At 43.7% G+C, this 25,832-nt stretch overlaps 1 protein-coding gene across 13 annotated transcripts in view; it reads right to left on the bottom strand.

Moving 5' to 3' along the window:
- The window catches only part of LOC119024291 (unconventional myosin-IXAa-like), a 143,893-nt gene that overhangs the window by 102,070 nt on the left and 15,991 nt on the right, over window positions 1-25,832 (bottom strand). For 12 of the 13 annotated variants that reach the window (XM_037106924.1, XM_037106912.1, XM_037106918.1 and 9 more), the window contains exons 2-3: window positions 17,831-17,932; window positions 4,644-5,613 (exon numbers count right to left, since the gene is read on the bottom strand). In XM_037106924.1, coding sequence (XP_036962819.1) covers window positions 4,644-5,546 — 903 coding nt within the window. In that variant the 5' untranslated portion in view covers window positions 5,547-5,613; window positions 17,831-17,932. The remainder of the gene's footprint in view (window positions 1-4,643; window positions 5,614-17,830; window positions 17,933-25,832) is intronic. The other variant, XM_037106913.1, reaches the window with a different exon arrangement.

The raw sequence follows: 25,832 nt of genomic DNA, 5'->3' as shown, positions 1-25,832 counted from the left end.
AAGTGAATCCAAAGAGAATGACTTATCTGTGTCTACAGGCACTTACACAAATGTTCTCAAATCGAGGTCCAACCGCAGCTTCTCTCGCCAGCGAGACATAGCTCATCCTGAGAGATATTTTTCCTTTCTTGTTCCAGAGCTCAGTTAATGTCAAAGTCTGGACATCGATTGCTTCAGTGTCCTTTGCTCCTTCATACAAATAGAGTTTGAGCTTTCACAGTTGATACAAACTCTCTGTGCTTTCTTGAAATATGTGCCAAGTGTTTATGTTCTATGTTTTGCCACGGTTCGCTCTCATTCTCTCACATTCATTCGCTTCTCCCTCGGCTGTTTTTATTGAAAAAGCATAACATCCAGTTTTTTTCAAAACTGTGAAGCAAATAAAACCATTACCGTGATGAAAATGCCTGTACAAGTTTAGATTCATTTGTACTTCTTCTCATCTATCAGTTCTCAGGTGTGTCTGGATTTGTTTCACATATTGATTAACTGTGTCAAAGAATTGTGACAAAATGCCCCTAAACCTAAGATGTAATGTTTAAATTAGGGATGTATGATCTCTCATGATCTCTTTTTGACCGTTTACTGATGCAAATACTACTATATACACAACAAAATGAGTAAAACAAAATAGAAAAATAGTTAGAATCTGTTGTGATGACAACCCAAGTGTAAATATTCCATTTTATAGCCTTTATCGATGACGTGCCGATATCATCATGCACCCCTCACTTAAGTTGCTTCCTTTGCCTAAACAAACAGTCATAACTCAAATATATTCTGTGTACAACGATTCAACACAGAAAAGGCATCTCACTAGCAGAGTGGGAACTGACAAATGCCTGAACTGATTATCATAAAAGCTTACTGACTAATCATTTCAGCGTTTAAAGACACATGAAATCCTCAAATCATGGATAATTCACTGACAATCAGCAGTCAAAATAGGTTTAAGTTCTGAAATCAGACCACCGTTATTAAGTATTCAACATTTTGGGGGCCATAGTGTAGCTGGATGGATCACATGTACTGAATATAAACCCACAGGAAGTCAAAGGGGAGCTGAAGCTATCCATCAAGAAATGGTGGATGGACTGACTTAATATTATGCTTCAGTAGTCTTACCGACAACTCAAACCACTTTAAAACACCAGTCAGCATTCAGACATTCAGGAGGCAGAGGCTACCATGTAAGATTCCATCTCCTTATCAGCAGCGATAGCCATTCATACACACTCACATACTGATGAAACAGCCACTGGGAGCAATTTCTGGGGTCAGTATCTTGCCTGCAGGGGCCTGGGACTGTACCACCAACTGTCTGATTAGCAAAAGAATTTTAATTCTTCTCTGAAACTGGCATGCATTTGAAATCCATCTAATAAGACCCTGCTGACCTCATACGTTCAGCCTGACTCTGCCTCAGGCAAACGTTCAAACTCTCACAAACCTTCAGAGCAGCGGCGGCAGCATCTGACCGAAGCAAATGGTTCTGTAATTGGCATTACAACTTGTGGAAACCAAAGAATTCGGCTGGTTCAGTTCAGCAGCCTCGTTTCTTGGCTGGCGGTAAACTTTTTACCCCAGAGGTCTGCTTCTCGAAAGAAATGCGCATTCACAACAGCCTATAACGTCTCTGCATCCAGCTGTTGGTCACAGGATGCAAACAGTGCGTTAAGGTGGACGTCATGTTCAGCTGTCCGGGAGTATTGGAAAAGCTACAGCACACAGGAAAACCGTTAATGCCAGAGGTCGTTTATAGTGTGTGAGCTGTTGGATGGTGACAAGAGCCACAAGTTCATACAGAGTGATGGAGTCACTTTGGCATGTGTGGTTACTTTTTTGTCTTATTATCAGATTATCGCATTTATAAAAGCATCTATTTATGGCAAAGACTTACGAATTGTTTCCTTATTTCTGAAAATCGAATTACTTTTACTGCCCTCCAAACTACATATCTTTGGTGATCTAGGCAATATATTCTGTGCATCATGTGAAATAATTACAGCTAATGTTGCTGAAACTTCCTCTCAAACAGCTATTTTGTTCAACATTTTCACAAGAGTTCAGTGTCTTAATGCTAATTTAGAGCTGAAGTCAGAAACCATTTAGCTTAGCCTAGCACAAAGACCGGAAACAGTGGGAAACAGCAAGCCTTGATCTGTCCAGCGCCTCTAAAATTCGCTAATTAGCATGTTATATCTGGTTTGTTTAGTCTGTACAAAAGCTGAATGGTAAAAATGACAATTTGAGGTTTCACTGTGGTTGTTTCTTAGCTCCCAAAACTTTTGTGCTCTCAATATTATTTCAATTTTTTGGAAAAATGGTATTGGCTGCTGATATTTTTCAGGGTATCATGACAGCACACTTAGAGATAGCAATAAAAGATAGCTGCCACAGACAATGTAGTTGAAATGTTTATCATGATGTCAGGTAGACAAACAAAAATCAGCCCCTTGAATACAACAAACAGGAAGAAGAAATCAAAGATGAAGTTTTCTGTCCGTCGCTTGTTGGTCTCTGCACTCACACCTTGGCCAGACAGGTGACTGATGGGGAAGTGATAGCGTGGGACATAGTTGTGCTCTCCACGCGCAGCAAAACAAGCCACCGAGCAGTATCTAGTTCCTCAGAGAGTAATGTTCCTCTATCTGTGTTATTATCAACACAAGCCTCTCTGGTCCTCCCAGAGCTGTCGCCTGTGGCATTGAAGCTGTGAAAGGTATTCAGTCACCTGTTGTCAAATCATCACCTACAGAGAAGTGCAACTGTGGTAGTCATGTTCAACCACAACTACAAGGAGAAGCTCCACAGCCAAAACACCAGTCATTTTCAACACGTGAAAAACATCCTTTGTTTGTGATGGTACAAGAGATTCTTTGGATGTATAGCATTGTACGAAGCACTAGTCACACATGAAGGCAGCTTCTGCTTCGCAGGTTTTAACAAAGGCCATTTATATTTTATGTAATCAAAGTGTAAACACGAACGCAGCTGCAGTTATGCGTTTCTTCCTCGGAAGCAGCAAGGAGGTCCTAAAGGTGACTTATGATTTCCAGATGACACAACGTATATCCAACTGACCGTATGACTGCCTCGTTTTACTGTACAGACCTCCACATGGGACGCACGTGGTGTCAACATGCACAGCTGCGTGCTGACATGAAATCCCCATACGTCCTGACAGGAAGCAAGAACAAAATGGCTGCAAGAAAAAATAAGGGGAGGTCACCCAGTCTTATTTACGAGGCTGGAGAACATGTTGTCCTTGAATAGACCTTTCCAAAACATGAAATTCCCAATGAAATTCCATAATCCATAATCCTTTATTGATTTATAATCCAGGGCGGATTAGGCTACATTCCATTAGGTTTTTTTTTTTTTTCTACCCCATCAATGCAGAGATTTGGCACTGTGGAAAACCCAGTTTCTGGGTCAAATAATACATATAAGAGTCATATGCAGTAAAGCCGGGGCTAAATATAGGTTTCCCTACATGTCGAGGCTTTCCAGTTTCAGAGGGACATTTCTATAATCCATTTCATGCCTCATCTCATGAGCTGACATTCCTACACCAGAGAAATAACCTGCTGGCTTCTTTTCAGATTTCATCAGGCTTTTGTCACTTCCCTTCCACAACCGAGGTGTCTAATTCACAACATATGAATCACATTCAGGTTGTCTTGAGCTGGCTGTTACAGTAAGAGGAGATATACTCTGCTGGCTTTCTACACAGGGCATTCATAAAAGAATATTTCAGCCCTAAATTAAAGAGCGGCCATGTCTATAGTTCTACAACAAGTCTTGGTCGCAAGACCATTCTTTAATCTTTACATGAGCCTTTTTTATGCTCAGTCTTGCTGTGAAACATCTTTTAGGTCTACAGTTGACATGTTTAGAGAACCTTAAAAAGACATCCTGCGATAGCTCCTGAGCAATCTTAAAGGTCCAATTTGTAAGATAGATGATTTTGGGAACTGAGTACTTGGTGGCCCACCCGATCTACCCACAGCACCAGTGGTTGACGACCCGGGGGACCTAAAGCATCAGTATTTGGTTTATTGCTGTAGTTGGGAATGAGACTCAACATTGGACTTTCTTTTCAAATTAACTTGTACTCTACCTTGGTCCTCAGGGCTTCAAGATTTTGGCTGTTTTCCACCAAAATGCCCAAGGAACTTAACTCAGGAACCAAATCAAGACCACTGAACTTCTCTGTGCACATTCCTGTCAACCTTTTTTGAGGTGCAGAACTATACAGAAATGGAACTGAAAGTCCTTCTAGATCAAACTGCAGGTTTTGTTCTGGCACAGTTCTTGAGATCATGACAAGGTTCAGGGGTTTTTCAGAAAGTCCCTGCACTGGGAAAGGGACATAAGACTCAACTGAGGTCCAACCAAATCAGGCAGTCAGATACTGTGCACTCATACTGTGATCCAGCAATTCTGAAGATGTTCATCATCAGATATGATACAGATGAACGTTCATCATTCACCGCTGATTCTGGAGTGTGAATCTCAAATCTATCTCTAGATGTTGCGCTTCACATCTTCACAGCTTACCAAAAAAACAGCAGACCAATATGAACAGAACCATGTGACAGTCGATCAACACAGCTGCTGTTGTCAAGTGACTTTCTTACCTCCAACACCGGCCCCGCTCCCAGGATGATCTGCTCCACCCCGCTGGCGAATCCTTTCTGGCTGAGTGCAGTCAGGTGATGAATGAGGAAATTGGTGCTTTGGGTCTTCCCTGACCCGCTCTCACCAGAAATTACTATGCACTGGTTCTTCCGTCGCTGCAGCATGGCGTGATACGCCACATCTGCCACAGCATAAATGTGGGGCTCAAGCTTGCCTAGTCTGTGGTTGTCGTACATTTTGACATATTTGGGATTGTAGACTGGCAGGAACTGAAAGGGGTTAATCACAATAAGAATACTCCCAATGTAAGTGTAGATCTTCTCTTGGCGGAAACGTGCACGAAGACTTTCCAAAATGGCGCGCTCTGTTAGCTCCGGGAGAGCGCAGAGGTCAGACGGAGGGTCGCTCCCTGCAGGCTGGGGGAGGAAGCCCCGTTCCACCATGCGCCGACGCTCCTCAGTCACCCGAAGCCACATCTGCAGGCTGCCGCCATAATGGATAGATCCATCCAGGTTCTTCTCCCGCAGGAGGAACCGGTAGTCATCACCACTGCACAAGCCGCTGCGGTTTTCCAGGGCACTCCTTGGCCACAGCATCATCCGCTGAACAGGGCAGTCGCCAGGGTTCAGGATCCATTCCTCCCCGCCGAACTCCTTCACCTCGGCCAGCACGTAGCATTTGGTACGCTCCAGGTGCAACCGTTCGATGAGGCACTCAATGGCCTCAGCAGCTGTGGTGTTCTTGCGGGCGCTGACAGGGCAGTAGATGGTGCCCTCAGCCAGGGCGCCTGGGTAGACACGCAGGGTGAACTCCTGGTCCTCCAGGCGCCTCCGCATGCTGCCACTAGCGGTGGCCATGTTGGCGCTGCTGGCGTAGCTGCAGCCGCCATCTTGTAAGCTCATGGTGGCGCAGCAGGTCCCATCAGCACACCGCTCTCTGGGCCCAAAGGACTGACTCAGGACATCCCAACTGGAGGAGGACAGAGACAGAGAGAGAGGGGAGATTAAACATGGCTGCAAAGCAACAGAACAAGGATTCAATGAGAAATGATTGTCTCAGACATCAGTTCATGTCCTCGCAGCCTCGGGCATTTCCAGTACACTGAGTCACAACAGGGTCAGTAGAGTCATGGAGATTTCATCTGTCCCATGACAGAGAAGGCCGACTCAATAGGCTTTCTGTTTAGGATGGTAAAGGGAACTACTATCACAATCGCCACAAAGAGGAGCAGGAGTAAAAGAGAGAGACAAGAACTGATAGCTATTCAAAACAATGAGGAACAGTGGCTGCTTCATGAATTTAAAGGCTACTGGCCAGCTTATCAGAGCTACATACCCTGTGAGTGTGCGTGTGCATGCATGTGTGTGTGTGTGTGTGCGCGTATGTGTGCATGTGTACTCATGTGATAATCCAAGGGCTCTAGCCGTGTGCCAAGATTAACAGCTGCCACCTTCCACACAAAAGTGGCTGTAATGAGAGCACAATGGTGTAATTCACCACTTCCCTGTTGATAGTGAACACAGCACTCCATTCTGTCACACACACACAGACACACACTTCACAGACTACGAAACTTAAAATGTGATGTTGAAACAAACTGCAAATTACAGTTACATACGTTGACACTTTAATATACCATATGTTTAAAATGGTGCTTGATTGATCATTCAATTAAAGCTAAAATCAGTGTAGTTTCCTGATGTAAAATAGATAAAATTTCATTCTTAGAGGAAGTTCTTTGCAAATCTGCCAATCGCTTTGTGCTAGCGAGTAATGGTTCCACACTGATGTTTGTTTGTTTTTTGTTTATGCATCATTGCCAGTGTTTTCTTGAATCCATTATTGTATTTGTCGAGAGGATAAGGAAACTGCTACTCTGAACCCGTCGTTGTCATTTCTCACTAATACTGGTCGGATCTGTGAATTAAGGCTCGTTAAATTCTGCGGCACGCTATCGAAATGCGGAAAATGAGAATTAAAGACTGACAGCTTTGTTTTGCCAGACAAAATGCCAATACCAGACTATATGTAGCATGTGACGTATCACTGTGTATGAAGCTACAAGACAGACCCATCACTGAATAACCCCGAAAGTATGAGCATTAAATACATGTAGGCCAAAAGCAAGGCCACCACCATGAAGGCTTAGCTGATCCCTGCCGAGTCAATCAAGTCACCTCTTGCTTTCCGTTGTACAAACCCTGTCAATAATCTTACTTTTCTGAATCAGTGAACTGAATCACCGGTTCCTACTTTCTTTTGACGTACTTTGCTGGTTCTCTCCCGCCGTTTCTGCTTCTGTCTGGCTCCACTCTGGATATTCACTATCAAGACAAACATGCGTAACATTTTAACGTTTTCACATTTTCCTCTTTTCTTCTGTAAAACATTTTCTTCAGTGGCTCTCTGAGCTACAGCATTGGCTGGATAGATATAAAAAGAGAACATGAAGGAGAGGATGAGGCAGCCAGTCGTCCTTTGAGCGCCCCAGACAAACCCTCCTCTCCCTCCTGCTGTCTGGACTGATCCTGACCACCTACAGCAGTCTGCAGCAGCCCACCAGCACCAGACAGAGACAGAGAGAGAGAGAGAGGAAACAGACAGCCGGGTATCTGTACGGCACAAAGAGGTGGACTGTGAGGGATGAAAGGCAGAGCGGAGGCAGAGACGACAGAACTGAGAAAGAGGCGGAGATGAGAGAGAGTTCACGAGAATCGAAAACAATGTATCCCCCGCGTTGATGCATTCACTAATGAGCTGTTCAAACGGGCGAAGGGTCAGAGCTTCAAGTCTATTATGCAGAAATGTAAATACAGTCTGAAATCGCGGTCCGTCTGTGCTGTCTGGTGGGCTCCTGCTGGGTTTTGTGCGCTTCTTGCACAGCACAAAACAAATAGCCGAAACGACACTTACGGTCGGACAAAAAGGCATACCTCCAGTCACACTACGCATCCAAAACAAGAGGGAAATGGCTCAGTTTCCTCTTTTTCCTGCACCTTCAGTTGGCACACAATGAAACTGCATCACAACCAACACCAGGTAAAGGAACAGGATGGATACATTCCAGTTAAATGCCACAGTGACCCACGGTCCACAAGAGTACATGTAAAAGGGTCAGATACATGGCATCAGCACAATAGACTCCCCCTGCAGAGTTTTCTCAGAAACAAACAAAAGTTATTCTATTTACATATATTCAGTCACCCAAACACATTATGTGGACTGAGCTCAAACAAATGTGTTGAATGTTTTTCCTTCATCATAAAACATTTACAAAGCAGTTTATTCTAAGTATCTTAAAATCCAGCTTTGTTTACATGTATGTCTACTAGCCTGGTTTGCAGTCTTCTGTGGCATTTTAGCCACATTATTGGAACCTGATGACTAGTGGAATAGTGTGAATCTATTCAAAGGAATATAAATGTCCTTGTGTGATGCCTAAAAAAAAGAAAAAGACATCCACTCACTGAAAAACATATCGCTAGCTCGCATCTTGAGAGTGACCAACTCAAAATATTTCTAACCCTAACGCAGCCAGAGAGATGCTAGCCGTTGTCAGTTACGTCTCAAAGCTTGCTAGCTTCTAAGTGTCAGTTAACCGTTATCAGTTGGTGAGCGTGCTGTTAGTCAGCTGCTAGCTAGCAAGCAATTTAGCTCAGTTGCTAGTGGGAAATTTCACATTGAAGGAAATGATATAGTTCACTATTTACTGTCGATCGTTTTACTCGAGGGCGTGAATTCCAAGTATGTAGAATTATCTACCAGGGCCTTCAATATAAGTCAGTGTCCGTAGCAAGTACACTTTCTGCTAAGCGTTATTCGGCAAATTACAGTTGTTGGCAAGTATCCAGAGACAGTATCCAGCCAGGAAGATGCTAGCATTCATCAGTCATTATCTAGGTCTGAAGGCTTGCTAGCTTGTTAAGTTTCAGTTAAACGTTGTGCGTTGGCGGCTGTTGGTTAGGCGCAAGCTAGCAAGCTAGTTAGCTCCGTCGCCAGTGAAAGAGTGAATGAAGGAGTGATCTCGGACACAGCTAGCTCACAAAGACACAAGTGAACCATCCACTCTTTCCTCATTACTGTAAGTGAAACCTGTCTCTTCTCTTTGTATTTCAGATGATGAGGAATATGGTGCAAGACAAAAGACAAGTCTCCCGTTTTCTCTTTAAGGTTAGCATTGTCAGTACAGTCAGTTAATGGTTAGTGGGGCAAAACTGTGTGCGCTACAAGCAAGTTCGTCAAAGCTGAATGTGATGCAAACAATCCAAGGAAAAATGTTCTTCACCCCCAAGAGAGAATGCCACTTCTATTAAAATGCATTGATTTTACTATCATTGAATGCTGATGTGACTGAGCCTTTGAACTAAAACTGTGTGAGTGTTCAACCGAAACTAAATAGTCGTTCTCATTCATGTATTTTCCTGTTTCAAGCAACCTGATGAGCTTGGCATTTAACACAGAGAGCTGTCAACTTACTACCACACTGTTACTTCATGCGTCTGAACATCTTTTCCTTAAGTCCCTGTATGACCACAGTCCACCTGCTGGCTTTTTTGGGGTTTGGTATAAATCAACTGAAACCAGCTGCTCTAGCTTTCATTCAGCTCTCCTGTTCTCCTTCTTCATTGGATCTCTGTAGCCAGCTGACCCCAGCTGTCAGTCTGACTCAGCGAGTCACTAAGCTGGAAAACGGTGACTTATGACCGTTATCAGCAAGTCCTCATGTGGTTGCTAAAATATTAACCACCAGGGGCTAAAACAGACTGCTTTCACAGTGAGAATGGATGACACAGATACAGTAGCAAGGGAGAGAATGTACAGTATGTGTGGGAGAGCGTGGGTTCCAGTGAGAAAGTTACTAACTGTTATCTAATATCTTGCATGAAAAGTGAAAAGTGAAAATACAATTAGTATTACATTTTAAGCTAGAAATAAAATAAATATAAATTCATACATCAACTTTGAAATGCTCCAGCAAGAAACTTGCAATTATGCACAAATAAAACAAATCAATTTCATGCACAAAGTAATAGAGCTCATTGTGTTTCACGCAAAAGCAAAAATGGTTTGTTTGTGAAGAACAGAAAAAAATAAATCCCCATCTGCAGGTTTTTCTTTTCACAAATTTCATCAAAAGAAAACTAAAAGGAAGACGACACTTGAGTGCAAGTAACGGCGACGTACAATGATCTCCGGGAAGTACCGTTCAAAAACACCACAGATGTCACCAAAATAAAAGGATATTGGGGATTACCAGTTTAAAGGATCGGAGGCCAACCTAAATCCCTACTTTGGGTAATGACCCCCCCCCCCAAAAAAAAAAAAAAACGGATATACAGCAAGTTTAATTCTCCTCTTCTTGCACTGTTGCCTCGAGAGCTAAGACATCCTCCAGCTTCTAGTGGAGCGGAGCAGGAGAATGGCTGGACAGCGTTTCTCTAGAGAAATATAACCTCTTTGCTTACTTTGAGTACCCTGCCTGCTGAGACTTCATGAACCAGAAAACAGGACTGCAGGAGACTTCAGGAGTAGCTGGAAGGTTGTGTGATGGATAGTTTTTTCGAGGTCAAAGGTCACTGTGAGGAGCCAAGGTTACATACCAGCTGAGGCTCTGAATCACGTGTGTGGGGCTACGAAGCTGGCGGCCAAATTTTGTGTTGGGATGAAAAAAACTTTTCTGGCATTTCCTCGAAACAGCTGCGCGGTGAGGTCACTCAGGCAGGAACTGGATGGCTATTAGACGCCGAGTACAATGGATGGACATGACCTTAATACTGTATGTTCGGCATTTAGAGAGAAACTGATTTTTTGACAGTTGGTGGTGATGGCGATGGATGAAGCTGGAAAGCAATAGAAGTCAGGCACAGCGAGGAAGGAAGGAGACAAGATGAGAAGAAAGTTGTGGAAAGAAGACAAACAAGAGGAGGCGGTGAAGCGGAGGATGCTAAACATTTTTTCACATCGCGTTTTGACACGGTTCGAATTTAAAGTGCTGACAGTGTGTTGAGATAAGGCCCCGGGAGCTGATGCGGTGAGGGAACGAGCCTGTGCTTTAAAATGGAGAGAGAGTGAAACAGTAGTGGATGTCTTAATGAGAGCGTGTCAGTCTTTGGACCGGTGGACAGGTTCAGCCCCGGGTCACAGCCAGTCAGAGGCAGCCATCATCACTCAGGTCGGAGGGGAACTGCAAATGATAGAACGCAGAGCTGCTTCCAAGTCGATGTTAATATTTAACGAGTCGGGCAGAGAAAGGAAACCAGGACAGAGATGTAAGTTTAGAGAGGAGAATGTGAAAGACAGAAGTAGGGCCGCAACTACCTATTATTTTCATAATCTATTGTTTTAAGCTGAAAAATTGAAAAATCATATCAGTTTTTTACAAAACAAGGCGATGCCTTTCAAAATCTTTGCTGTCTGGCAAACAGTCCAAAACTTAAAAACATCCCGTGGATGATCATATGACAAAGAGATGCACTAAATTTGCACACGTGAGAACCTGAAACCAACACATTTTGGGCATTTTTGCTGGAGGAAATGACTGAAACGGATTACGTGAATATCAAAACAGCTATCAATTAATTAACTAATTGTTTCAGCTCTTAAAAAAAAAGGAGAACACGAAAAAGGCTGACGGTAAAAGTCTGTCTCCTCTTTGTTACGATCAATTACAAGTACAAGACGTACATTTGCTGATTTGAATGCTCTGACATACGATCTAAAAAGTACTAAATTCAATTATCCACAATAACTTCCCAGATCCTGTCCCTCCCATGAAGCCTGCAAGTCTACGTTGCGGCTGCAGTTGGGTTTTGTCCATTAGTTCTGTATTAGTTTTTTGCTCAGATAAAAGCATTAAACCCAAGACTTATTATCACTGACCAAGGAACAATAAAAAATCTTTTAAGATCGAGCTGTGTCTGAAATGACTCACTTAGTGACTAATCACTCAATGCATACAATAAGTATGCGGCCTGTGGATAAACAATGTAGGGACGACTTCAGACGCTGCCTTTCCTGGCAGACGGTACTTGCACATACGTGTGGCAGTTTATGAGTCAGGTTATTGTGAGCTTCTAGACAATGAATTCAGGGCTGCTACTGATGCTGTCAGATGCTAGAAAAAGAAAATTCCTCCTTTCAATGACACCACCATAATCATCTGCAGGTGACATGGACTTCCTTAATAGAAAACATACACACATTTTATGTCATAAGAGAGATTTACTCATTAATAATATGATATAACCTATCAAGAGAAGGATATGTATGTGAGTTCTTTACACACGGGCAAAAGTGATGGGCGATCAGCTCCTTTCATACGGTCAATGGACACCCTTTATATATTTTCATTTCCTTGTGTGTCCAACTTCATCATTACAAACACGCAGGAAAAATGGGAACCAGTAAACAGAAGATCATACTCCTCATCGAACTAAAGCAAGTTCATTCTGAATTCGACACATTATTTCTTCCAGCGCTGCTAACGGACACTGCCAACGGAAGCTGCTAACAGAAGTTGCCAGGGAGTGAGACATCTTTCTTCTTCCCAATCTCTGTTGAGAGTTGCACATGTGCAGTAATGATCAGTGCAACTTTTTTAATATATTTGACTGTAGTCTTTCTTTAAAACTTTGTTGAGACCACAATAAGGTCAACTCAGCCCAACTAAATTTAGTTCCATGTCCATCAAAGTCCCAACGGACCCGGAACTTCCTCGGGCCACTAAATTATTTAGATGCAGGGGAAATGGACTTTTAGTTGTGTTTCTGTGACTGAGAGGTTTCTGGAAACCTTTGTTTAAAAGGGCTTTGATAAAAAAAGACCTGAGACTTGACTGCAGCCCCTTTTTTCTCCTCTTCTAACAGCTGAGATAAACAAGGTATGTTTGAAACTACTACGCCTCCCGATCCTTCTTTGGCACACAGAGAGAGAATAAAATCTGATATTTTACAGCAGCAGTGCAGCAAACATGCAGTAAATTACCATGTCTCTACTACAAATGCATTAGAGGAGACAGGGAGTCTTTAAGATCGTATAAAAAGTGGAGAAAGCTGCCAGCGACAGGCACGCATCCAAGATATTAAATACAGATGAGAAGCTCAACTCGTCGTGCAGGTCTTCAGAGTGCGCCAAGTGAACGGCAACACCCCCTCCTCTCCCACAGTCGGTTCTCACAAGTATAACAGCAATAAACACCGAACCTCAGCATTCCTCAACACTGCTCGCACACACGTAAACACACACAAGTTCACTTCACTTTAAATCTCTCAACACAGAAGGAGTGTTTGCTTCCCCGTCCCAACACTGAGGGTTGCACTGTACTTATCAAACCCAGGATGATTGCACTGCGGAATAGGAACTAAACGGTTAAATTACACTTTGAGCTGTGCCAAACACACGGTAATGCTTTTTCTAGCTCCAGACACACACACACACACACACATACAGACACTCCCACCCCTGATCACTCATCAGAGAGGATCATTCAAGGATTAAAGGCATGTTTTATACACCCTATGTGGGTTTACTCCTCAACTGGCTGCTGATGATCCACAGTATAGGTGCTGACACTTACTCCACACACACACACACGCACACACGCTCCTTAAGCATCAGCTCAGACGAACACCACACCTTGTGTCCACACTTCTCACCATCATCGCCTGAATTCAAAATCGAGAAAGGTGTGTTTGGTTTGCGTGTAATCCAATTTGTCTGGATGTCTGACTGTTTTGCTTTTTGTATTCATTCAGTCACCCATTTTTAACAATTGCTTTACTTTAAATTTACTTAAGAAATAACTTGTATATTCTTGGATTATCCAAATAATAAATGGCCCTTGATAAGTTGCTTCAAATCTGGTAGCTTCAAAAAAGCTTGGTTAGCTGCTAACAATTTCATAACGTGTGTATTAATCATAACAGAGCAGTGACAAAAGTCAATAAATGTGTTAGTGATGCTATTATGAACAACAAACAACAAGAACGTGAAGAAAAAGCCTATTAAATGTTAAAACTACAAAGTGTGTATTGCTGTTGTAGAAACAAGCAATTATGCCATTATTAACACTTATACAGTCCATTATTATTAAGGTTAATATTAACCTTAACCCACTTACAGCAGCTTTAATATAAAGAGGCAAGTCTGTACAAGGAATTCAGAAAATTCTTGATGGACTCCTCAAGATAATGAAACCTTTTAAACCTCAGTGTTTAATGCCTAACATTCAGGCTGATCGTGCAACGAGCAGCTGGCGGTTTTCTTGGTTCCTGAAAAGTCTGACATTTTGAAGGTCAAATATTTTGTGACAACACAGAAGTTGCCTTTTCAGACCACCACTATATCTGTGGAAAATGAGGGTGGAGGAAGTGAATCCACACATTGTTCTCTCTTTCGGATCAACAGTGCTCTTTAACAATATACACAACCCACCAAAACTGCTGTAAAGTCACCTGAGAGCCTCACTGCAGTATCAGGGAACAGCATCTGAATCCCCCTCCTCCACCTAAAGCTTTCTGCTGTTGGCTTCTTCAAAGACCCCAGAGCCACCTTGAATATCATGAATATCACGGAGGACAGAGTGTCTGAAAGCGCATGCTGTTATGTCCATTTGTACGATTCATTGCACCCCTCAGCGACAACCCTATGGAGGCTTTTCTCGCTAGAAACAGATATGAACACTCTCTCCTTCAGACGTGGTTGGGACGACCTCGTTGAAGGTACACTGAGCCCTTCAGACTGCAGCGTTTACTTTAAATGTGAATGTGACGCAGAGGGTTACAGGGAAACAGAAAATGTGTTCAGGCTACTTGCACTGGTGAGTTAAAGGTTAAGATAAAAAAAGAGAGCTAAATAATAAATGCCTTGTGTGTGTGTGTGTGTGTGTGTGTGTGTGTGTGTGTGTGTGTGTGTGTGTGTGTGTGTGTGTGTGTGTGTGTGTGTGTGAGAGAATTCCTGAATTCCAGCAGGCCAGCAGAGCTCACAGGAACTGAGCCCACACAGACACAAACATCTGCCAGAACCTCGTGCACCCTGAGACAGAGTGCCGAGTCATTCAGTGCAGCACTCTGAGTGTATGTGTGTGTATGTGTGCGTCTCACAAGTGTGTGCGAGTGTGAACGTCTAAAAGAAAAAAGAACGCACATGCGATTTCTGCACAGACAAAAAGCCTAGATCAAAAACACTCAAGACTGCTGGTTTCATGCTCTGTAACTCAGTTCGGTCCAGATGCTGCAACACCTTTCAGAGGTGATGAAGAACAAGAACAGCTTCTCTGCAAAATATACTGAATGTCTTCACAAAACAAACACGCTGACAAAAAATCCTACATGTCCTCCTCACGTCACATTGCTTCTACTCTTCAGGTTCCTCCTATTTTGCATCTTTACCTTTGGTTGACCTGATATGTGGGGGAGAAAAGAAACAACTGAGAGGAAAAAAGGAGGACACACACGGAGAGAATAGGTGAAGATGAGGAGAGGGGAGGGGATAGAGAGAAGAGAACGGGGGAGAGATGAAGACGCTGAATGAGGACAGGACACAGGGAAATGAGAGGGGAAAGATAAAAGAGAAGGAGGGGAGAGAAGACAAAACTAAGAAACAAAAGAGAGAGAGGGAAGGAGAGGACACAAGGAGAGAAGGAGGAAGCGGAAGACAGAGAGTACACAAGGAAAGCGTGGGTGAGGAAGAAGGAAGAGATTCGGAGAAGAGGAAACAAGGAAAGGTGAGGGAGAGAGAAAGAGGGGGAAAGGAAGAAGGGGAGGATAGGAAGAAGGGGAGTAGGAGAGACAAAGCAGAAAAAGAAGAGAAATAGAGAGAAGATCAGAGGAAACAAGAAGAGCAGGGACAATAAAGGAGGAGAAGAGAAAACAAAATGAAAGGCTGGATGAGGAAGAGGAGAGAGAAGGGGGGAGAATAGAGGAAACAAGGAGAGAGGAGAGAGTAGGGGAGGAGATCAAACAAGGACGGGAGGAAGAGGGAGAAAGCAAAATAAGAGGATTCAAGATGGAATAGGAGAGAAGAGGACAGGAAAGAAGGAGAGAAGAGACAAAAGAGGAGGAGAGAATTTGTGAGGAAGACGAGGAGGAGAAGACGACAATGGGCGAGGAGAAGCATGTTTAAACTATTTATGTCTTTATATGCCGGCAGCATGAGCACGCCCAACACTGGACCCCATAAAGGTCAATGCTGTGTGTGTGTGTGTGTGTGTGTTAGAGACACGATGCAGAGCCACTTCAGCAACCCTGTGCACCATTACATTACCCAACGGGTGATGACATCACCTGGACCTGCACCACTCTGCTCCTGGCACAGGGAGGTCCACAAACACACACACGCACATACACATGCGTGTGCGCGCACACACACACACACACACACACACACACACACACATGCTAATGGAGCATCAGTGTCAGAAAAAGCCACCACTGTAGGGAGCTGTATTGATTGAAGACCCCCCTCTACGCTACAATCAGACATCTTATGAGCATCCCTGTTGCCATGGTTACAGGCTAGTTGAAATCAATTAGTGCCATGTGTAGCTCGCGTGCTCTCAGTGTGATTTCACTGTGTCTTCTGTGTAGTATGTTGCGTCAATGTCACACTGTTTTCAGTCAAGTGCCATAATGGAAATCTGTTATTGTTTCTCAACAGGGCACAGAAAACAATGTTTTGTATCACCAAATCTCTCTTGTCCATCTATTTCAAGCTGCATTGAGCATTAATATGTTTTTCTGGGGCCACTTACGCGACTGCAGAATAAACTAATCACCCAACAGTTGAACTAAAACATCTGTTGGCCTCAAAAACAACCACAATGAGCCGAAAGATGTTAAATTAGACCATAGAAAAAACTTTTCTTAATTTCAAAATAAAATGTCTTATTAAAGAATCTTCACATGGTTTCATGGTGCAGAAATAATGTTTTTAAAAGCTTTAAAATGCAAACAATAATTACCTGAACATCAAATGAATAACCTTGTTTCTTTTTTTCCCTTTCTGGGATTTTATTTGTAATGAAATATCCAGTATGTGATTTTGAGCACAGGTCAACAAGACCTTTTAAATTATGTATAACAGTCATGTCTGGTCAAATGCTGCTGCCATCCTCTGTAATATTAAAATTAATTAATTTACATAAATATTGGTTGTTTTATCTGTACATGTGAGTGCTATCTGGCTCTAGTCTTTCTCAGGATGCAGCTAACAAACCCCCGGGAGACACAGATGACTCTATAAGTGATGGACAGCGAGTCGTTATTGATCCGAGCCTGTGAGCAGAGAGAAAATGTCGACCTGGCCTGCAGGGCGGTGGGGTGTGTCCTGCAGGTCTTCTGCCTGAACACGATCGACAGGAACTGAGCCTCAAAACTACAATATAGACTGAAGTCAAAACAGCAGACCATGCTGCAGGCAAGACACTGGAGGCTCTGTGGGGATTTACTTGAGATAAATGCTAATTTCATGCATGACAATGCAAACATGGTAACCCTTGTAGTTTATTAGATCATGAATCACAAGGCCTGGGTGATCACATTTAACCTGACGATGGTGTGATGAGAATTACAGAACTCCTCCAGTAGTTGTTTTCACACAAAACAAGAAATGCACATCATGTCAAGATTATTTTGACAGATATTTCTGTTCTGATATATTGCTGTGATTAAAGATTTCTGTGCTAGATGGATATGACTTTATGATTTAGTTTCAAAATCTCAAACTAAATTTGAATCTCAGTCACACACTACACTATCTTGCTGTTACTGTGCAGAAGTGCGAGTCTGAGCCAAGGACAAGTTCGGCTTACATTTCTCTCCCACCGCCCGAGCGAGGCCAACAGAAACACCCCCCAAGTGTGTCTGCATTAAAGCAGCTTTGCTCAGAATAAGCGATGATCCACCCGCAGCTTTGGCTCTTGAGGTGCGGTCAGCTGAGCACTATCCGGAGGAGCTATTGCTGAGCAACTACTGGACACCGCAGAACAGTGGAAAATGAAAGAGTGGGAGTTAATAGAGCGAGCAGGAACAACAGACAGACGCGCAGGCATGAGGAAAAACCTGCGTCTGACATATCAACAGGGCGACCGCAGAGGTACCATCGGCCGCCCGCCGTAACCGCTGCACAGTTACCCGACATCAACAGTCCTGCTTTCCAAACAACACTACAAAAACCAATCAAACCTCACCAGGGTCACTGTGTCACTAATGGCTCCATCATCCTCATCGATCCTCCAGTTTCACCACCGCTGTTTTCCGTCGGTCCCACAGTTCAATACCAGGATTTGAGGCTGCAGGAGAACAATCAATATCAGTCCCTCTCTTTTGTGCATTAGATGTCCACATTTTTCATTTTCAAAATAATCAATGATGAGATAAACTCTTGATTTTTACTTCCGCCGCAGGGCTGAGAATGTCAGAGGACGGGGCGGGTGAGGCTAAATGATTTGACACTTTTTTCCATCAAATTAAGCACAGATATATTTCAGCATGTGCAGAATAACGAAGCTTATTCTGTACTGCATTACACGCTCTAAGCTGGCCTGGTAATAGGCCGGAGATGTAAAATGTTAGGACCAATTAAACGCCTACAACGGAAGAAATCCTCTTTTAACCCTTAATTTAAAACTGCCTTTTTATTTCTTTTTTTACTTCCACTACTTTCCAATCATACCCAGAGGGTCTCAGGCTGAGTAATGCTCGCAGACCGACAGGTCCCCATGCATACGTTCTGAGCTGTAATGAATGGCGCTGGGCGTTTTGGGAAGATCAAAGCAAAACCGAGTCTGGCCCTAATAATGGCCCTCAAAGCGCTGGACCAGGAAGAATCAAACATGTCATGACCGGCAGGAACGCGTGCATGTTTCTGAATGGGGAACAGGGGGATTATGCTCTTCCACGCAGATGTAAAAAGCTGGCTGTCCATGCTGCGGGCTTTTGTGATGTTTTGCGTGAAGCCTTTGTGTCAGTGTGTGACGGGTAAAGTGGTTGTTTGTGACTTCCTCTCTGCACTCTGTCACTTTTGGTCAGCAGCTAATGAGTGCATTTGTGCCTTTGTTTGTGTGCGCAGGTGTAAAAATACTGCACATGAAAGCGGTCGCAGCCGTTTTCGGACAGAGCCACATGTCTGTGAGATGAGGAGGTCTGCAGTTCTTCAATGAAAGAGGCCTGAAACACGACGCTGGTCACCGCACGGCCAGTTGAAAAGGCAAAGAAAAGTAAAGCAAGGGTGCCATAAGAATTACCAGCGGAATGTCTTTTAAACACGGGATGGTATTTGACAATCTGCAGAGGGGATGTCGGATTGCATGCTTGCACACAAATTTTGGGCAATGCCTCGACCAGACGCTCTCAAACTTTCTGTCATGGAATCTGAAATGACATGCCGTCCGCTGCCGTTCTCAGGCTTTTAATCCCCCTTCAACATTGTCTTGACCTTAAAAGGATCACCACGGCATCACTCCTGTTTTCAATTTTAACAGCAAATTCCACTGAAGAGACTAAACCAGCTCATAAATGAATAAACTATGGGAATAAATCATTCCCATAAATGAGAAGTGCCTCTACTGCTATAGAACTCTATTGTTTGGGTTTATTCCTCTCAGCTTGTTAAACTGGCGAAGTGGTGTAAACACAGAAAACATCGATAATGAGAGCTGGAAACAGCTCAGTGAGTCAGCATTGTTGCCCATTTGTCTTTGTGGCAAAATAAAATACTGCAAAACAATCCTCTGCAGCCCAAATACGCCCGTCATTATACAAAGATGTCTGTAAAACAGGAAACCGTGACCACATGTGGCTGCGTGTGTTGACATCATCTCAGTGCAGCGCTCCGGAGAGAAACACACAACTGGGCACCATGATCAATACAGACATCCAGTTCTTATAATACATCCGCATTAATATTAGATGATTCTGCAGCACATGGTTTTACGTCCAGCGCCAATTTGATAGTAGTGTAGCAGTGAGAAAACAGGATGTGCAGAAAAGGGAAGGCTCACAGAACATGAAGCATGAGGAGCTGCAGATACAAAACGTTGGCCTTGATACGAAAACAACAAATGAAGACAACGGGAGGCTTCAGGGACTTGTCACAGTGAGTCATGAGACCAACCACGGTAACATGGCTGTTAAGCAGAAGCGTCACTCAAGTGACGGGAAGAGGAGTCGTTATGTTCTCCACGGTCAGCAAGGACAGACGGAGGAAGAGGGGATGTTCAAGGTCGAGCCACTTAGCAAAACACTGATGCAGCGTTAATGGAGTTCAGTTCTGTTAAAGAGTGCGTGACGAACAAGACAGATATGAAATGTTTTGTAAAAAGAGATACACATTTCTGTTTGTTCGCAGTGGTTAGATGAGTTTTGTAGCAGACTGCACATTTCTTGAGCTTTACAGCAATGCAGTGTTTCGGAATTGTCCGAATCGACTGAAGTACACGGGGACTTGTTTTTCGAAACACAAACAAAGGCCTGAAAAAAGGATAAAACAGCTCCAGACAGTTTGTCCTGCGTAACCCAAGTCTTCAGAAGCCCAAATTGATTTGAAAAAAAACTTTTACACCCTCAACAACCCTCAAGAGTTGGTGTGTGTAAATAAAGTATTTTTATACAAAGGCTTCTTGAGACTTGAGGATTATGCAGTCTGGATCCCTTTTAGGTTTTGTTTCTGTTGTTTTTTTTCTCATTGTAGAACAGTCCCTTATTTATTTTAGCTTATTTTAGCAGAATGCTGCAACGCTGTTTTGTTGTTAAGCTCCAGAAATGTTTCATGGACAATGACACCCGAGCGGTGAGCAGATAATCACTGAATTCTTTATTCATGGGTGAACTGTACAGATGAAATATCCTCTGTGACAGACCCCCAATCTGAATACATTCACTGAGGGACTGCAGGAATTCCTAAGCCCCGTGTTTAGTATTATTGTTGTCTGGGCCTTAATCCAACCTGAGGCAGAGTTCTTGTCTGTAAAAGAGAGGAAAGTAAGGAGGTGGGGTCCAAAAAAATCTGATATCACTGGACAAAAATAAGAAGAATGTGGCCCGACCAGCTCTGTTTACAGGCCTGTAAACACCCAGATCTCAGTCTTGACCTCTGACTCTGCAGCAGCTCCGCACACAAGGCGACAACACGTACGACCGGGTCCTGCCGCCACTTTTCAGGTGTTTCATTAAAAGGGAGGCTGATTACTGTACTTGGTTACAGTTTCCACGAAATGCTATTTGACGTTTTGATTTGTTTTCTGAGGAGAAGCCTGCATTGTTTGCCTCGGCCCCACCTATTCAGCAAACTCAACCACGTCGGGCACAATAACAATGCTGCTGTACGTTCACTGGCAGCCGCTCACATCGTCTTGCTCTCTCGCTCTCTCTCTCTCGCCCTCTCTCTCTCTCTCTCTCTCTCTCTCTCTCTCGCTCTCTCTCTCGCATAAGTTTATCTTGGTTCCCAGTTTTCATTCGGCCGCATTAAGCGTTCCTCCCTCCTGCCCTGAAATCCAAAAGGAAATGAGTCTCCAATTAGGAAAGGGGAAGATGCTTCAAGGTCCTCTTTTCGCTCTGTTGAAACATGACACGATAAGAGGCGAGGGGAAAACACAGCACCGTGGTCACTTTCACTTCCACTTCCACATCAGAGGTTTCAGCCACAGAGCTCCCTGCACTGTGTTCCCCTCCTACACATGAATCATTTCCCCTGATCGTCGGTTTGAACACGCAGAGCAGCAAAAGACGAGCAATACACCCCCCGCTTATGCTGCGCTGTTTCTGGCCTGCCTCATCACCAGCTACTGCACCGTGACAAACCTGAGAGTCTAAACATGGCGAACATCCTAAATTACCTACAAGCACCCTTGACCAGCTGCATTGTTGTCTGCGCTGCTGCAGCACTCTGAGCAGGTCAGACAGCCAGGGGACGAGGAGGAGAAGAGACAACTGTCAAGCGCAGGTCTGAGTGCTGAGGATGTGGTGCAACGGCACGTAATGACTCTGCGGGCTGCCGGACTGGTTCAAGCCTTCCTCGTGGCACACAGGCCTGCCCCGCGTGACACTAGCTCTGGGGAGGAACGTAAACGGAGGCTTTATTTTGCAGAAAAGATGGTCATGAAATGGACAAGACCGGTAATGATCAGCACATTTAAATACCAAATTGTTCCAGAAGCATAATCAAAATGGCTACCAGCAGCGAACCGCTCTGCAGAACACACTTCAGCGCCACATACTTTTTTCCAAGTGAGCGGTTCGTGCTGCTTCACCTTTTTGCACCACTGGCTCAATTTTAAACTGCAGCCAATGGTGTTGTGGTTCTTAAGCTGGTGCAGAAGTGAATGTCTCTTTCTGGTCGACGCGCGACTGAAATAACAGAAAAGATCAATCCCTGATACTTTTGAGTTAATCCTCTATCCAATATGTTCCCAACAACTCCAGTCTGAGGGCTACAGGACCATGGCCAGCAGCTGAATTGGGAGCTAAAAGTGATTCTCATCTTCTCTTTGCGGCCTGGCGATTATGTTATTAAGTGAAGACCTCTAGCACTGAGCGCTCCACTGCGTCCCATCATTGAAAAATGGGTGACGCGCTAAAAGAGATGGCTGGTGTTCAGTTCTTACCCTGGGGGCTAAGAGGGGGACACAAAAGGCTCTTTGGCAGTGATGACTCCAAATAGGGTCATAAATAAAGGTCTTACCTCAACAAGATCAGCTGCGCCGGTCACAGTTACTGACTCGAACACCAAACAACCTCCTGCTCAGAAAATAACTCTCACAATATGGTTCGTGAGCCAGCAATAGATTCATCCAGTGAACTGCATGGGAACTACTACACTTGTGCAGTAGTGGAGTTTGAGGCTCTTAAATACACAACACTAACTATTAAAATTGAGTCCTCTGGATCAGGGGGTCTCAAACCTCAAAACCCTTTGGCCACCAAACAGGACGGTGTTGCAGTTCTGATCTTTTCAAATTCTGACATTAAGATTCTCATTTTTACACTTTTACTTCCAATGTACATTGTTCCAAATGTCGGTTATCTTTATCCATACCAGCCCTGACAAAAACACGTCAGTGAGCCTCTAATATATTGGTAAGTTCAATATAGATCAGATCTTCTAGTCAAAAAGTTATGTGACGTCTGGAAACAGAAGTAAAAGAACAATAAATGCCATGATCGCTACGATTCGCCTAAGAAGAAGATTTTAGATGCTTTCAAGACTGATCATGATCTAAAATTGTCAGATCGCCCATCCCTAACTTTTGCTTCAACATTTGAAAATTTTGGCTTCTTCAGTTGATAAATGCATCAAAACATGGAGCCGAAGCTCTAATATCATCAATATCACTAATTCAAACAATGTCCAGCTTCAAAAATCAGCTGTTGATCAACTGAGGTGAAATTCTCCCTTGTTGAGCTTCAAAAACATCAGTTGTTATCCCTGGTCCTGGGGTTACCATGGCAACAGCCCATGGCTAGTCTCTCTCTCTGCCGTCCCCGGTCGAATCCTGTACAGATTAGATATGACCATCATACAGAGGAACTGAATCCTCTGAGATTATATCACAGAAACAGAGACCGAGTGACAAACTCACAGCTACAGAAGCTGAGCCCTGACGCTGACCCTCCAAATAACTCTAAGGAGGTTTATAAAACCCCTCGTGACACTTGCAGACCAAATGTCTGTTTATTCTCAGCTAGAAAAAAAAAAGAAAAAGAAGAAAGAGAGGAACCAGAGAGCGGAAAGGAAAGTGGTGTCAGATTCAAACCAAATCCTGCTGGATGACGTCAGAGATGCTTGAATATACTTTTAATGCTGTGATAAGGCTTCAGGGCCGACGGCTGCTTCTGATCGGGGCATTAACATTCAGACGCATCACATTCATGATGACATTTTAAAGAGCAAAGCTGCATAGAAACGACTGTAGCATCAGCCACCAGGCTGCTTCCACATGACTCCACCCTGAGGGAAGACATGAGCCCATACGAGTGTGTATGTCAGCGTGTGTGTGTGTGTGTGTGTGCGTGTGTGTTTGCGGGGATATCAATGATGTGGATTAGGTACACTCCATTTAGTCCCAAGAATGCAGCCATTAGACCAAACGCGTCTCCCACGAGGATGAGCCTCAGGGCACAATTCAAAAACCAGGGTGGGACTGAAGGTAGTGTCACACACACACATGCACACACACACACACACAGCATCATCGTCGCGCTAACATGAGATAATACACACAGATACACACAGTGCTCTACCCTGTGAATTTCAACACACATGACCACGCAGAGATAAATAATACAAAAGACGCATGTGTGAATCCGCTCCGGCAACAGCAAAGACGATAACGCCCTCATCAATAAATCAAGTAGGGGTGGGACGGAGTAATTGAGAGGAAGTCTTCTTCCCCACAAGGGGGGTAAGGTGCTTTGGTCACGTAGGACGAGCTGCAGAAAGAGCGAGTTAAAGATGGTAGAGGAAAAAAAGAAAACATACAGTCAATGGGGTTGATCAGAAATACAAGAAAAACATCCTCTCAGACATCCCTCAGACACAGGAGATGTTTGCAAGCAGCCTGCTCTCATCACCTGAGCAGATTCATCAACCGTGCCAGCCGACAGCTGAGTGGCAAACAGAGGCAGAGCTCTCTCCACTTCCTTTAAAGAGCGACCACAAACTCTCACCGTGCTCAAAAACACACACGAAAACAAAGATAAATACAGCCACAGAGAACGTCAAGGTTCACTGCAGCAACAACTAGTGATGAAAATGTGATGAAACTTCACTTCAGCAACAGACGTGAGAGCAGGAGACGCAGCCGTCTGGTCCTGTTGTTGGTGCATGATTTTATCTTCATTTCACAGCCTCAAGAGAGGAAATATTTGGGAAAATCAAGTATTGTTTCAACCATCTAATCATCCTCCCATCTTCTTTGCTTTTTAACCTTGTTCAGGATTGGAGCTTGTTCCTGCGTGCACTACATGAGAGGCATGGTGTGGACACAAATGTTTTCTTCCTAGTATTGGTAATTTAGCATGAATGCTTTGAGAGGATCTATATATCTCCTAAAGTCAGAGCAGATAGAGCATCTCTTGCATCAATAACGTATCCTATAGCCTCATGAAATACAGGAAATTGATCGATTTGTTAAGGGATGAGATCTGATTGGACGACTAACTCAAAGAGGGTGTGGCTTCATGGGTATACGTTGCCAGAGGAGTCATCGTAAAACTACTTTTTAAAATTCTCCAAGAAGAATAAAGAGATTAGTTTTTATGCACAAATCCTCCAAATCTGTTGCATATACAAACATTCTGGCCAAATACAACACACACGTATGCGGGCCGCGTGCCCAACTGACTTTTTTTTTTTTTTTTTTAAACTGGCTGCACCTGCAGCGCTCGTGCAGTGTAGAGTTGTTAGAGTGTCCACAGTGCTGTGCAACTTCAACTTTTCACTGAGTTTGTGTAATATTGTCAAGTTAACTACATCTACAGAATACAGTGAGCTAGATAAAGTTACTTTGCATCCACCAGCTTTTCAGTTAGATTCAATTAGAGTCATTTCCTTGTAAACTGGTCGTTCATTTCAACAAAATTTATGAGCCATTTCTGTTTAAAATGGCGGCACACACCTCGCGTAAATATAGAGCACTGGCCTCTCCATGGCACAAATGCATTAGTAACATGCCACTCTCACTGTTTTATTGATTACACTGGAAGCGTAGTGTTGCAGCGTTGTGTTGCATGTATGTTATGTTTTCAATGTAGTCATGTAACGATCAAGGTCTGAGCTTAGAGGTCCATTTACGCATCATTTACACCAGAGTGGCAAAACAATACTGAGGTTGACTCCTACATCACAGAAACAACATGAAACGAGACAAACTATGTTTTAAAGGGGCAGCTGGTACACAATGTCCACACAGACAAAAGATCAGAATTTGGAAAACGTATTTTCTATTCGACAGTTTCCTCCGCGGAAAGAGCCATTTCATCAGTGGGAGTCTGGAAGAGGTTGTAAAACCATAAGGATGAACACACACACACACACACACACACACACACACACACACACACACACACACACACACACACACACACACACACACGCTGCACATCAAACCTCCACTCAGCTGCCAGTTTATGAGGCACATCTAGTAAAAACTGATGCCGTCAACATCCATGAAGTAACTCCTATACTACTCCTAC

Source organism: Acanthopagrus latus, chromosome 8 (assembly GCF_904848185.1).
Source record: "Acanthopagrus latus isolate v.2019 chromosome 8, fAcaLat1.1, whole genome shotgun sequence".
Taxonomy (NCBI): domain Eukaryota; kingdom Metazoa; phylum Chordata; class Actinopteri; order Spariformes; family Sparidae; genus Acanthopagrus; species Acanthopagrus latus.
Note: the sequence above shows the minus strand (reverse complement) of the source record. Positions and strands in the feature narration are given on the sequence as shown.